This window comes from Plectropomus leopardus, chromosome 3 (genome assembly GCF_026936395.1).
Source record: "Plectropomus leopardus strain MGB_pleo_1.0 chromosome 3, ASM2693639v1, whole genome shotgun sequence".
NCBI classification, from domain to species: domain Eukaryota; kingdom Metazoa; phylum Chordata; class Actinopteri; order Perciformes; family Serranidae; genus Plectropomus; species Plectropomus leopardus.
This window is the reverse complement of record NC_142178.1, coordinates 38441776-38456640: the sequence shown is the minus strand read 5'-3', so window position 1 is coordinate 38456640 and position 14865 is coordinate 38441776. Positions and strand designations below refer to the sequence as shown.

Below are 14865 nucleotides of genomic sequence, written 5' to 3'. Positions count from 1 at the left end.
ACAGATCTGATCTTATGAAATACAAACGTGCACATCTGTAGGCTTAATTTGACTTTAATCTTTGAATAAATTAATGGTCAAAAAATGAAATTTCTTCTGTCCACGAGCTGTTTTATTTTATTTCTGTCCTGCTGTGACGTGACCCCCTCAGGGAACAATCATCTCCGTGTTAATGAGGCGGCACATGAGGTGTGAAGTCTGAGCTAAATATGGAGACTTTAATTACGTGGATCCTCTTGGTGATAATATGTGTCCTGTCTGCAGGTGACCAGGGGGACAAAGGGGACAGAGGACCCACAACGAGAGGACCCAAAGGAGTGCCAGGTGCCCCCGGTCTGACAGGTTAGTGACTGAGAAATCTGATTTTAGAGCAAATGTCCTCGATTTCTGACTCTGCTGTGTCTAAATCAAACAGTCAGCATTATTCAGCACAAGCTAAATCAGTTTGTAACATGCTCATCAGTGGGAAAAATAATAATATCTGCACTGTTTCCAAAAGGCCTATGGTTCCTAAAACAATAATGATTAAAAAAAAACAAAGAACAAAAACCTTGTTAATTTAGAGCTGTTTAGATATATACACATCAGTGGGAAAAATACTCATATTTATATTTCAAAAGGCCCATGATTAAATACAGAAGTCTTTTTTTTGTTTTCTAATACAATTTTACCTTATGGCAAAGAAAACAGTTAATTCAGAGGTGTGGGATAAATACTACTACTACTACTACCACTACTACTACTACTACTAATAATAATAATAATAAATAACTTTTTCAAGATTACAAAGTATTTTACAGAAAAAACAGCTGATAAAACAGCATAAAAACAGGGATAAACAATAAAATTATCTGAAATCAGTAATCTGTACTGTTTTAATAATAATATATTTAAAACATAAATTATTATGTGCTATAAATGTAAAAAAAAAAAAAAAGTTCTATTTTAAAGGTCCAGTGTGCAGGATTTGGGGGGATTTAGTGGCATCTAGTGGTGAGCACTGCAGACTGCAACCAGCTGAAACTTTTTATTGTTTTTTTTTTTACCACTAAAAACACTAAATAAAGCAGTTTCACCTCTAAGAAATCTTTTTTTTCCCTGATGCTTTTGTTTACACAGCGATTCTTACATAAAATATTACACTTTTTTTCTCGTTTGGCGTTTTGTTCACGACAACATATCGACCGAATAACGGTGAAGTTGCACGAACACTTCTGGGTGAACAACTGACCATTTTTTTATTCTGTGGAGATACTTAAATTTGGAAAATGTAATTTATTTCTGTTGTTTTATGGCGCGATATTCCCGCCTTGTTAAATAGGCTTATGTTAAACTTTCTGCTACTATTATTTATTCTTTTCGCTCTTCCCGCAGGTGAACCCGGTCGACCGGCTTACGGCAAAGACGGTCGTGACGGAGAGCGGGGACCACGCGGTGTTCCCGGATTGACCGGCGTCCCCGGGCCTCCCGGTCCCCCTGGACTGAACGGTTACTGCGAGTCGTCGCAGTGCGTCCTGCCTATGGTGGCGTCGCCGGTTTCTGCAAAGGACTCAGGCATGAAGGGCCCCAGTGACGTGTGAAGAGGGGCCGCAGCAGAAAACTGAGAGACTGGAGGAGAAACCAGCACTCCGTGGAAGATCTGCCCGTCTTTGTCTTCCTTTTTTTTTTTTTTTAATTGGTGAGCTCATTTGGAAAGTAATCTTGAAGCCATCTTTGTGATTTTAAACAGACATGAGGGTGGACACTGAAACATCAGCTTTTGAAACACACAAAAAGTTTCATTTTACCTCACTTTTTTCCATCTCTGTACTGTAAAATTCGAGAAATGAAGAACTCACTGTGTTTGTAAAAAAAAAAAAAACAAAAACCCACCAGTCACAATTTTATCCAAACAAGACAACACAAGTTTTACTGTATTTTTATGTAAATGTGTCAATACGCAAATTATAGAGCTGGATGACGTACGTTTTGTTTGAGTATCTTTGTTGTTTATCCACTTTAATCCCGCTGTGCCTCTTCCTCTAAATGTTTGATCATTTCTGTCACGACGACTGTTGTTTTTGTGATTGGAGGGCGGCGATGTGTGAAAACCCCTCTGGCAGTTTTATATGACTTCTTATTTATTATATCACGGTTCAAGGTGACATCTTCGAGTTGTACAAAGGAGGAAATAAACACATTTTGATAACCTCTTGCACGTTTTGTATGGACGAGGACGGCCGAAAAACAACCGGGACTGTGATTTAAAAAAATAAAATTAAATTAAAACTAAATTCCTGATCAACAGCTGTTAGACTTCTTACTACAAACTAAACCTTAAAACATGCAGTTAACCCTTTAGACCCCGGATCAACGTCACTTTACAGCATTTACACCTACTGAACCGAGAAAATTAAGTTTGATTTCTTTTGAAAACATGGAAAAAAGGCAATGGGCAACTTGACAAGAAATGTAAAAATAAAAAAGCAAAAAAAGTTGGACAAAGGTGGCAAGAAATGTATATATATGTATACTGTATATACTTTTTAGAGGCAGCATTTTAGAATTTTTTGGAAGGAAACATTTTGGCATTTTTTTTCTTTTTCTTTGATAGTGTTGGCAATTTTTAAATACAACATTTTTGTGATTTCATTTTTGGTGATTTTTAAATAAAACATTTTGGCAAATTTTTCCTTTTCCCTTTGAACATTTTTGCCGATTTATTAAGAAAATATTTTGGCAATTTCTTTCCTTGTTTTTGAGAGTTTTGACAATTATTAAAGACAACATTTTAGCCATTTTTTAGCATTATTTAAAGAAATCATTTTGACTTTTTTCATTTACCCTTCACTCAATTTATAAAGAAGAAATTTGGGTGTTTTTTTTTTCTTTTTGTTTTTCTTTAAAAGTTTAGGCGATTTTAAAGAAAAGGGAAGGAAAAAATTGCAGTTTTAGTTTTGGCTATTTATTAAAAAGACTTTTTGGCAGTTCGTTTTTTCGTGTTTTCTTTGAAAGTTAGAAACCAACTATGATCATAACTCACTGACAATAATCACTCATTAACTCTTATTTTTTCAGTGTATCATTTAATGTACTCTCACAAGTTGGTGAACAGGTACAACTTTGTCGCTCACGGTACTAAATCACACATCCATTGATAGTATAAATAGCCAACCTAATAATAATAGTACACATTTTCAAATACATAAAATCATCAAGTATCCAAGTCTTAAGTTACGGACATCAAATAAAAAGGCATACAAAATATCGCAGACGTTGGAAGTCCAGTTTGAAGCAAAAAACAAAAAAAACAAAAAATAAAATTTAAAAAAAAATCACATTTTGGACATGGCAGTTAATTAGTAAACAGAAAGTTTGATAGAGAAAATGAAAAAAAAAAGTTCCTAGACTTTCAATTGACAAATATTGCAACAATTAAGCATTTTATATTAAAAAATAGTTACTGAAAGGGCATAAGTGAGTGTAAGACTTCCTGCACAAGACAAAGGCAACGATTTCTTTTTTTTTTTTTTGTTCCGAGTAGAAAAATGAAACACCTTTTTCCAAATGCCAGCGGGGGTCGACTCCCGCCTTCATTGCCTTTGTTCCACTCCGATTGTAAGGCATTTATGGATGAACCATCTGATTTGAAGGAAGGCATACCTCTTTCTGGTCTTCAAACGGAACCCTAAAATTGAAACGGGGTACATAATTTGCTCACATGAAATTAAAAATGTTTTTGTCTTTTAGCACATTCTCAGGTGATGTAAACGCACTGGCCAATCAAAACTCTTTGGGCTGCGTTTGCAGAAAAACAATGAATCCAACATCTTACAATGATACACGACTCAGCGCTCCTAATGGGGTTTTTTTTTTTTCCTTTCGGGCACATGAAGAGAAAACACGGTGATTTCGGTTCACACAACTCATTTTCTTTCTTTTTTTTTTGACACTTGATTTTTGAACCTGGAGAAGGAAAAAAGGGGGACAGTTTAAATTACCGAGCATGGTTTTTCAAAGTAAAATACTTCAACACAATGACTAAGAAAAGAAGCCTGCCAGGTCAGAAGCTAGCGAGGTTGGATCGAACGAGGGGCTGGCGTGGCTCAGGGTTCGGCTCTACTGGATGCAGCAGTTATTGCGATGGCCGTTGGAATCTTTGAAGCGCAGGCGCATCTTTGGACGATATTTCTCCAGGTAGAACAGCTGCTTGCTGTTGAACGCTCCCCGACGCTTCCTGGAGAGAAGAAACGGGACATTTAATAACCGCAGCACTGTGAGAGTACACCAAAATATAATGTGAGGTACAAAGAGTGAAACTAAATCGACATGGAAGGAAAATAATTTGTCTATCGGCAGAGATCATGTCAGCTGATTCTGTTCATTTATTGTTTTTTTTCTTCCTTTTGCCTTCGTGCATCTCTTTTTATCTCTGTGAAGACTTTGAGATGTTTTCCATGTATGAAAGGTGCTTTATAAATACAATTTCTGTTTTTATTTGATTTTAAAAAAAGACATTGATATCCGTTTTGTTATTGATTATTTTCCGGAATAAAAATAATAATTAAAAAAAGTAAAGGCTATTTGAGGAAAACTAACTCACTAAAATAAAAATTAAAGCTGTGATTTTTTGTATTTATTATTTTAACTTCAACAAAAACTTAAATCAAAAACTTACTGATTTAAAAAAAAAAAAGTATATTGTGTGTATTATCAAATTGAACTAAAATAAGATAAAAGAGTTCAGGAAATCTAATAACAGTCTTTGTTAATTTGGCCAAATTTGTTAACACATAAGCGTGAGAGGGCATCAATTTATATGTGTTTGTACTGAAATGACTATTCTGAACAGCTTACATTTAGCTTATGATAAATAAATATGATAAATATTATATTATAATAAAAAACAATGTAAAACTAACACCAAAACAAAGAAAAAACTAACTAAATCTAAATATCTAAATAATAAAAAACTAAATTAAAAGAGGAAACCAACTCTGGAGACTAACTGAAAATAAACCAAACCGAACACAAAAATAAAAACAAACGCAAAATACAAAAACTATTATGAAAATGAAATGCCCAAAATGTCTACATTTTCAACATCATTCTTGTAACTTTCTGTGAAACCCCAAATATTTCAAAGCAAACGAGTGGGACCAAAAAGCATTTCAGCTATGACACATCCAGACTTTAAAAGCCATCCACTCCTCCTGACTCACTGTCAGGTAACTCTGTGATATTTGGGCTGTTTACAGTTATGATGACTCATCCGTCACTGACTGATGAACCACACAAACATTCATCACAGAAAAGCAGGAGGATGTCAAAGTCAGCGGCCAACCGAAACACCGGCACGGCCAAATATTATCACAGTTTCGGCCTATAACAGATATTCAGGTCTGTGAGAACGTGGTGCCAAAAATACTGCGTGTTTGAGTGAGTGTAGGATCTTTATTACACAGTTTGTCCACCAGAGAGCACTGACAACTTCACTGTTTTTAAGACGTTAAACCAGCAGCTCAATGCACAACCTGGTCAAGATAACCACATCTAAGTTATCTTAAATTTAAAAAAAAAAAAAGAAAGAAAGAAATGTACATTTGGGCAACATCCACAGCTTGATTCAAGCTCAGGACTTGAGTCTATTTGTTTTCTATTTACCTGTGTACTGTCAGATCTGCTAAAAGTGGAAATGTCGAAAAAAGAAAAAAAAATAGCATAAAAGGAGTATTTGTGTCTATTTAATTTAACAGTATCAGCCCCAAAAGTCCAGTTACAGTCTACTTGTGAAGCATGTATTTCCTCCATCTGCCAAATATGGTCAAAATGACCTCATCAGGTGGAAAATAGTCAAAATGACAAATTCAGAGTCAAAAGCCCAGAATGACACCCAGAAATAATACAAGTCCTGTTTTTCTGCTCTGATGGCTGTGGGATCAAAAATGTCAGTTTGAATGGGTTTCAATGGAGCATTTTTGGACCTGAACAGTCTGAATGTAACTATTTAGTTTCCACAGTGTATTTTAGACTTATTGTAGGAGCTGAGCTGCAAATTCACTGATTACACTCAAATACACAATCTGGACTACATTTATGACACATGCATGATAAAAATGAAAACTGAAAAGTGCTTTTAACGTATCAACAGTCCCCGAGGGTTAATCTGCTCCTGTGGAGTCGGTGCACGTCACCCTGTGCACGGGTTAATGTCAGCTGTTGTATGTTTCTGTCATATTATTTGTGCCTTTATGTCTTTTTCCTGTTTTTTTTTTTTTTTTACATTTGCTGCAACACAAATTACCTTCTGGAACAAATAATAAAATGTGAGCCCACAAACAGCATTAGAAATACATGATTTAGCAACACTAAACTGCTTTTTTCTGTATTTTTACTCATTTTAATCACCACATCTCTTTGTTTTAGAGAGGAACAGACCTCTGTGGATAATTCAGCTCCGGGAAAAAACCTTCTGGACAATAAACACTGAAGGATATTTAACAAGGAGAAATTTTACGTGGTTGCACTCTACATCTCCAATGCTAGAGTTCTCCAAATCCCCCTAAATGTTACACATTTCACCTCTGAGAGTCGCCGTGAGTCTGTATCAGCTTTGACAACAAACATAACCTCCTTCTGAGTGAACCTGCAGCTCTGTTGAACGTTTTTTTAGTGTCACGTGTCCCACTTACTGTCGAATGAACTGGACAGCATCTTCATATTTCATCCCACATTCGATCAAGGCGAGCGCCACCAGAACAGGAGCTCTGCAGGGAGGAAAAACGATAACCGATGTGAGTTCAAAAGAACATTTATTTGACCGTCCTTTTCATCCAAAACTACTGTTGGATGTTTTTTTTCTATTATCATAAAGAACAAATTATTCTGGAAGTTTAATCATTTCAGACCAAAAACTTAATCTACAAAGTCTGAAAACGTTTAAATTTGTGACTCGGGTGACTACAGTCTGTATGAAAATCAGACTTCAGCTCTCAGAGGAGATCAGGGAGTGGACATCGAGCTGTTTATGAATCTGACATCAGCTGAAAGCACACGGGATGAAAACAGGACCTGTTCGGCGGGTTTTCGAAACTGAGCAAACACACGGGAAACAATGTGAGTGATTTTATGAGTCACTACGGCAACAAACAGAACAGAAACTGACCGTTTGCATCACATTTTTTGTTTGTTTGTCAAACCACAAGAGATGGACATATTTTATGTCAATATTCAGACTCAGAGCTACGACACTGAATAAAACGATCTAAGATTAACAATAAAATCGAACTGTCAGCATTTAATTTCACATAAACACCACAGAGACTTTTTAACACTTTCACAGTAGAGAAAGCCCTCTTTCTTTGGCCATAAACTTAAATTTAAGATTAATTACTTCATCCATCATCAAAGCTGTCGTTCATTGATTTCCTCTCAATCATCTACAAAATAATTGTTTCACTTTGCGTGTGTGAGGATGAACAAACAGAGAGAAGTGTCAGTTTTTATCTGCCACATCACAACCGACAGAAATCACGTGTAAATATGATCCCGAACGATAAGATCATAAGACTTTAATCTCTGTGGAAGCGGGAGCTCACCTCCCCAGCCCCGCCACACAGTGGACAGCGATGCAGCAGCCGGGCTCCTCCCTGAACTTGAGCTTCAGCAGGTTCAGCCAATCATCCACGATCTGGTTGGAGGGGGGAGCTCCGTCGTCAAACGGCCAATCCTGCGGGAGGAGAGCAGAGAGGAAATGATGCCGTGCGCGCAGTTTCTTGGAAACCAAAACAAAAGAAGTGTGAGGGCTGAACCAGCTGCAGGGAAACAAAAATGTTGTTGTAGAGGGAGGGGAGGTCACGGGGTTTTCTGTCTATCGGTGTCTTCATTTCAAAGTTCATCACTCAGTTCTTAGGATAAATGACTCACGTAATGTGGAAAGTGATACAATCAGTTCATGGAAAATACTACAGAGACGAAACTCTCGTCAAAAAGCCTCCTGCTGACATAATTCACTGTGTGCTGCAACATTTACCGATTTATGTTTTAATTAATCAACTAAAAAAATACTTAAAAACTGTTTTGTTAATTGATTAAATTTTGGGTTCAGCTTCTCAGATTTTCTTTCTTTTTTATATTACTGTGAATTTAATATCTTTGAAATAGGGTTGCAAATTGGAAGCGCTCCTAAATTGATTAATCTGTAAAATTAATGATTAACTGATTAATCTGTATAAAAATGAGTAAATACTTTGCTTATTTCAAACTATAACAAATGCGTTTTATCCTCAGTCAAAACTCACAGAAACATATCGTATATATTCTGACAGCATTTCATAGCCAATTCATGAGTAATATTCACTGACAAAGAACAACATAAGGCAAAAGAAAAGGTATAAATGTTAATAAATAAATGTACACAGGGGCGTTTCTGGGATTTGAGAACATTCAGGGTACTGTTTTAACAAGTTTCCTAAAACTCAAGACAAGTGGCATTTCGGACTTTTTAAAAAAGTTTTAACGCTACATTGAATGAAATTTAAGAGCGATGTTACAGTAGCCAATATTGAGGGAAAAAATCATGTACAAATATCAATTATGAAAGGTTTAGGGAAATTTAAGTTTAAATATTAATTGTAATATAAAATACGACTGTTTGGTGATGTTGATGCCAGAGACATTTGGGAATGTTTTTATGTTACCTATCATCTTTTTGTTTTTGCAGTGTCAGAAAAAAAATCAGAAAAATCCCACCTCCCATTTCTGAGCGTTTTTAAGACTACTGAAACATTGATTTAAGACATTTTAATGTGAATTGAAGCCTTATTTCTAGATTAATTTATCCAATAACTTCAGATTTTTTTAAGGATCTGCAAGAACGCTATTTGAAATAAAAGCCGCTATTTTGTTGCTTTTCATGCACTCTGGCACCAAATTTATATTCAAAGTACAAAAAAATAAAAAAATAAATAAATAAATAAAATGAAAGAGAATCTGTTTATTTTAACTGTTCATTACCAAATGATCAGATTTGGCCCACAGTCGTAATTCAAGTATCAAGTGCTGTAAGGAAACCCAGTGATGAAGCAGACTGCGCGTGTTCAGAAAACTCAGAGTTGGGAGAAAACTGGTAAAAAAATCGAGTTTGGTTTGATGCATCGACAACGATGACGGTTTGTCGACTTGAACTCACCAGAACTTGGATTCCCTCTTTCACCACCAGCGTGGCGTCATAGGTGGCCTCGCAAACTCTCACGACGGTGGTGACTCCGTATTTCTTCAGCTCCTGCAAAAACACGTTGCAGGATTTATAAGAAAATTCTTAAATATGATGTAGATTCACAAGAAATAAAACTTGATTTTCAGTCTAAAATAATTAATTACAGTTAATTTTCTGATAAAATAATTTTCCCTCTTTCATTATTTAAAACATTTCTTTAGTCTATCTTTCCCTAATTCAATTTTGCTACTTAAAAATGTGTAAACTAAACTCCTAAATGCCTCTTAAATCTGGCTGAGTAAATTTTAACATTCAACCAATGACAGTGAGGCTCACCTCGATGAACTTGTTCAGGGTGGCGTTGGTGGGATTGTGGGTAATGAGGAACCTCATGTTTTTGTAGGTGATCTCCACAGGGGCCGGTCTGTTCATACGAGCCATTGTGACAACGTAAAAAAATAACAAAAGTCTTCCACAGAGTAAAAACACTAATGTAAACACTTAGTTGAACTCGGAGGGAATGTCAAACAAAAACGTCCAACGAGCTTCTAGAAACCCAGAAACACGAAATCCTCCGGTCTTCCTCGAGGTTGGCAAAAACGGGGGGAAAACAAAGGCTGCGACGGGCAAATGCGGAAATTTAGGGAGTTAGCGGCCGAAAAAAGGGCGGACAATCAGAAAACAACTCAAAACCCTCTCCTTTGGAATAAAACTAAAGAAAAGGAAGAAAAAAAACAAGGCTGGTTCCACCTTGATTCAGGCCAGGCGGAAGCCGACGAGGGCAGTGTGCAGCGGGTGGAGTTACCCCATCCAGGCCGAGTTGTCGCTGGTTCTGGGAGGCGTCCCGGTCCTGCCAACTTGCCGGGGTCCCTCCTGTGGCTCAAGTGCGTCGGATCGATGGCGAGTTTGGCTGTTCACTCGTCTGCATAGGCAGCGTGCTGAGCCTGGCAGTAGTCCCCACTGCCCTTCAGAAACTCCATAAATGTGTGACCCAGAACACCACAGAACTGCTGCAGGACACAGAGGGGGACAAGGAGGACAAAGACGCTTTAAAAACACGGATTTTAAAAAGGAGACGACACAGAGGGCTTCTGTTGAGGCTTGAGGTGCACTGAACGTGGAAAAACAGCCACTGCTGGTGTCTTTTTGTTATTGTGTATTTCTTGTTTCCATGGACAACACACTGGCAGAACATTTTTGGCAACATCTGACTCTACCACTGATGTCATGGAGTGAACAATATTCAGGATAAAGACTACTACAACTACTGAGAAGAGTACATCTACACATTTTAAGGACATTACGTATGAAACGATAACAATGTTGAATTTTGCTATAGGGATAATCATGTGATAAGGTATTAAAAGTGTACTCAGTTTTAGGGCTGGGCGATAAAATGATAATTGTCTAAAAATGATGTCCTGACAGTAAAAAACAGCTAAAACCCAAATTAAACATATGATTTAGAAGCAAAAATCAGAAAGATTTTCTGAAATCAGAAAGATGATTTGACTCTTTTAGCATGGCAATCATCAAATTTTTATCATGATAAGATTTTAGCCATATCCCCTACTAAGTTCTGCTTTTCATGCTGCTAAAATTGTTGTTGTTGTTTTTTTTAAAAGCCTTTATTTCACTGAAATAAACAAAAAAAGCATCTTTAAATAAATAATAAGTTACATTTCAAAGTGCATTTTTTCTGCCAAAACACTGCTTACTCAAAAAAACGCCTGGATGCAATATTGCAATTTTTTGGGACGTGTTTATCTTATAGGTTGACATGACGATAAGAGTCAGAGAAATTTTCTGTCCGTTGACTAAGTGGTAAATCATTTTTCAATCAGAAATCTTGAAAATAAAGCTTCAGAAACATGAAGATTTCCTCCCTTGCCATAATAAACTCTTTAAACTTTTAATTCAACACTTAATCTCACATGTGACACACATTTGTCGTTATTTCTTACATTTTACAGGTCGAAGGATTCACTGGAAAGCCCCGACAGATTCAACAATAACCACAGATAACCATTTAGTCACAGCCCTACTTAAGCTGCTGATGTTTGTTGACATTTCTGCATTGGCACACGGTTGCATCACACGCACACCACAGACACCTTTATGCCCACGTACGAGTAACATCACTGTAATTGTAAATATTGGCCCAGATACTGACACTGCATCTCCGGTTACAAAAGAGCAAAATTACAATTTTTTAATAAAAACAGACAAACCAAAACAAAGAAAAAATACCTGTAAAGTGCTTAAAATACTGAAAGAAAATAAATAGATGAATGAAATATATAATTATGATAATTATAGTCTTTTAGACACTTCCCCTAGCTTTTTCAAAAAACTATTTTCCAAGTCTTCCAATTTCTTGCACATTTTTCACCAAGTTGTTAACTGCTTTTTGACAGAGGCCTCAAACAAAATATGAGGGATGAAGATGGAAAAAATAAAAGGGCAAAAAAATGAGTGTGTTACATAAAGTCACACTGCAGCTCCACGTAATATCTTACCTAATGGCTGCTGGTGTACAATGAGAAGGATGTGTCATTTCTGACATCTAGGCCATATCTGTGATAGCTGAGCTCACCACGAGGCCTTCAGCGGGGCTTAAACATACACGCCGTTATCATCATCATAAATCTGACTCTCTGCCCTTTGCCCTTTACACTCTTTAGAGAGGTTTAATTCAATGATGCTCAATTTACAGCCGGCGGCCAAATCTGGGCCCTGAAAGGCTGCGGAGTGGCCCCCCAACTATTTTTATAACTGGGAATTGTTTTCGTACTCTTAGTACACATAAGATGCATAAAACAGCATCAAAATAAAACTTGTTTATAAAAAAGTGCCAGTGGAGGATCCCACGCTCTCCCGTCAGAAGTCTTAACTAAGTCCCTTCATGTCCTAAAATACTATAAAGGTCCTAAAATAATGGAAACATCCTAAAATCCTGGAAACATTTTAAGTCCAGAAATGTTCCTACATCCTGGAAACTTCCTTGAATCCTTGACGTGTCCAAAAATCCTAGAAACATCCTAAAATCCAAGAAACATCTTAAAATCCAAGAAATGTCCTAAAATCCTTGAACCATCCTAAAATCCTTGAAATGACCCAAAATCCCCCAAACTAAAATCCTAATCCTTAAATCCTGGAAACGTCCTAAAATCCTATAAATGTCCTAAAATAGTGTAAACATCCTAAAATCCTGTAAACATTTTAAGTCCAAAACTGTTCCTAGGTCCTGGAAACGCCCTAAAATCCTAGGAACGTCCCAAAATCCAACAATAGACCCAAAATCCCCTAACTAAAATCCTAAACCTTAAATCCTGGAGATCTTAAAAATGTCCTAAAATCCAGGGAATGTCCTAAAATCTCGTTAACACCCTCAAATCTGAGAAATTCCCTAAAATCTGAGGAGTGTCCTCAAATCCTAGAAATGTACTAAAATTCTGGTTATGTTCTAAAATCATGGAAAAGACCTCAAATCTGGGAAATGTCCTAAAATCCATGGAACGCACAAAATCCAATAAATGTCCTAGAAACATCCTAAAGTCTTGTAAACATCCACAAATCCTATAAACGTCCTAAAATCAAGGGCATGTCCTAAAACCTAGAAATGTCCTAAAATTCTGGTTATGTTCTAAAATCATGGACATGACCTAAAATCTGAGAAATGTCCTAAAATCCAGGGAATGCACAAAATCCAATAAATGTCCTAGAAACATCCTAAAATCTTGTAAACATCCACAAATCCCATAAACGTCCTAAAATCAAGGGCATGTCCTAAATCCTAGAAACGTCCTAAAATTCGGGTTTTATTCTGAAACACTAGAAATTACCTTAAATCCTAGAAATGTCCTCAACTCCTGGAAACGTTAAAACATTCTGGTTATATTCTAAAACACTACAAATTACTTTATATCCTAGAAATGTCCTAAAATCCTATAAACATGCACGGGGCTGCCGTGACTGGCCCCTGGCCTCCTGTCATTTTTGAAGAGTGGCCCCTGAGTGAAGCTAGCTGACTATCCCTGGTTTACTCTCTTAAAGACGCTGTAATTAAACGCCTATTTACTGGACATGTTTCCCTCCAGCTTATGCTGGAAAAACTAAAAACACTAAGCTGTTCAAGTATGCTTTGTTAATCCGGTATTTTCCGGCTGACAAACAGCAGCAGAAAATCTTCGCACGGTGAACAAAGAGCAGCGGTTACACCGCAAACAGGGAGGCGATATTAACAGATAAAACGGGTCAGAAGAATCTGAAAATGACATTTAAATGGCTGAAACGTTGCTGGATTTAAACTGTACGGCTGTAAAGTGTCCTTTGTGTGCGGACAGACTGGGCGCCATCATTTCACATTTAGAGGCCTGTAGGCGATGCAAGGAGCCGGGAGGTGGACGATTTACACACATTGATTAAAGGCGACAAACACGACGCCTCGTAAAAGCAGCGAGCAGGTGCTTTGTGTTGAAAATCCCGCATAAAATGACAGTAATAATTTTGACTTATCTCACGTAAAAATGCGCCAATTTTATCCGGCAGAAACTTCCGAGTGACTGGCGAGGACCAGCCCGAGCTGCGCATCTAACTTAACCGCCGCTTCCCCTTCAGCACGACGAGCATCACAAAAACCGTTATTTACCCCTAAATAACCGCGACAAACACGCCTTCACACGGTTAATGCTACAGTTTGATAAGTAAGAGATTTAAGGGCAGAAGTCACAGATGTGTTGAAGCGGGTTTTGTGCCGAGCAGGCCGTGATTTCACCGGAGGAAAAACGTGAAGGCCAGCTGGAAACGATAACGTCCCGATTTACAACACAAACCGACGGATTACAAACAAGATGGCAGCCGCGGAGAAGACGGTACTTACTGGGATATGCTTACTCATTGAAGATTGTAGCTTAATCATACAGCCGGTCCCCAGAAAAAGGTAAAAATATGAAACGGCTCTCCACCATACAATCCGGTGCTGTTTCTCCGAGCGGAGCCGAAGTCTCCTGATCCGCCGCGAGGACGCCGTCAGGCTCGAGGGAAGCACGAGGCCCGCTTCCTGTCAGAACCTTCAAAATAAAACGCCATTGTTCAGCCAGTACAAGTCCGCAACATACAATACCGCAATTTTGGATTGTTCTAAGATTTTAGGATATCAATATAATTTTAGGATGTTTCTAGGATTTTAGTATTTTTCTCGGATTTTAGGACATAGTCCGAATATAGAGCATTTCTGGCACGTTTCTGGCATCGTAGGACATTTCTAGGATTTTAGGACATTTCTAGGATATAAGGACATATCTAGGATTTGGGGACATTTCTAGGAATTTTGCACATTTCTAGAATTTTAGGATATTTCCCAGATTTAAGGGCATTTCTAGCATTTTGGGACATTTCTAGGAATTTAGCACATTTCTAGGATTTGGGGACATTTCTAGGAATTTAGCACATTTCTAGGATTTGGGGACATTTCTAGGATTTGGGGGACGTTTCTAGGAATTTAGCACATTTCTAGGATTTGGGGACATTTCTAGGATTTGGGGACATTTCTAGGAATTTTGCACATTTCTAGGATTTGGGGACATTTCTCGGTTTGGCTAAATTTCTAGGAATTTTGCACATTTCTAGGATTTGGGGACATTTCTAGGTTTGGGTACATTTCTAGG

General features: G+C 37.4%; 2 protein-coding genes across 3 annotated transcripts in view; one reads left to right on the top strand and one right to left on the bottom strand.

Moving 5' to 3' along the window:
• Nucleotides 1-1964, top strand: part of col9a1a (collagen, type IX, alpha 1a) — a 28757-nt gene extending 26793 nt beyond the window's left edge. Inside the window, exons 31-32 of the mRNA XM_088074993.1 lie at nt 265-342; nt 1375-1964. Coding sequence (XP_087931119.1) covers nt 265-342; nt 1375-1580 — 284 coding nt within the window. The 3' untranslated portion in view covers nt 1581-1964. The remainder of the gene's footprint in view (nt 1-264; nt 343-1374) is intronic.
• A 1081-nt stretch (nt 1965-3045) lies between these two features.
• Nucleotides 3046-14245, bottom strand: ptp4a1 (protein tyrosine phosphatase 4A1). Of its 2 annotated transcripts, none has more exons than XM_088074995.1 (6): nt 14079-14245; nt 9533-10206; nt 9170-9262; nt 7578-7708; nt 6672-6746; nt 3046-4212 (listed from the first exon to the last, which is right to left on the bottom strand). In XM_088074995.1, exons 2-6 carry the CDS (start codon nt 9635-9637, stop codon nt 4086-4088), a joined length of 531 nt encoding a protein of 176 aa, XP_087931121.1. In that variant the 5' UTR covers nt 9638-10206; nt 14079-14245; the 3' UTR covers nt 3046-4085. The 2 variants fall into 2 exon arrangements, with proteins under 2 accessions (XP_087931121.1, XP_042341112.1); XM_042485178.2 differs by having other exon boundaries at nt 3046-4216; nt 14079-14238.
• Nucleotides 14246-14865: the final 620 nt, after the last annotated feature.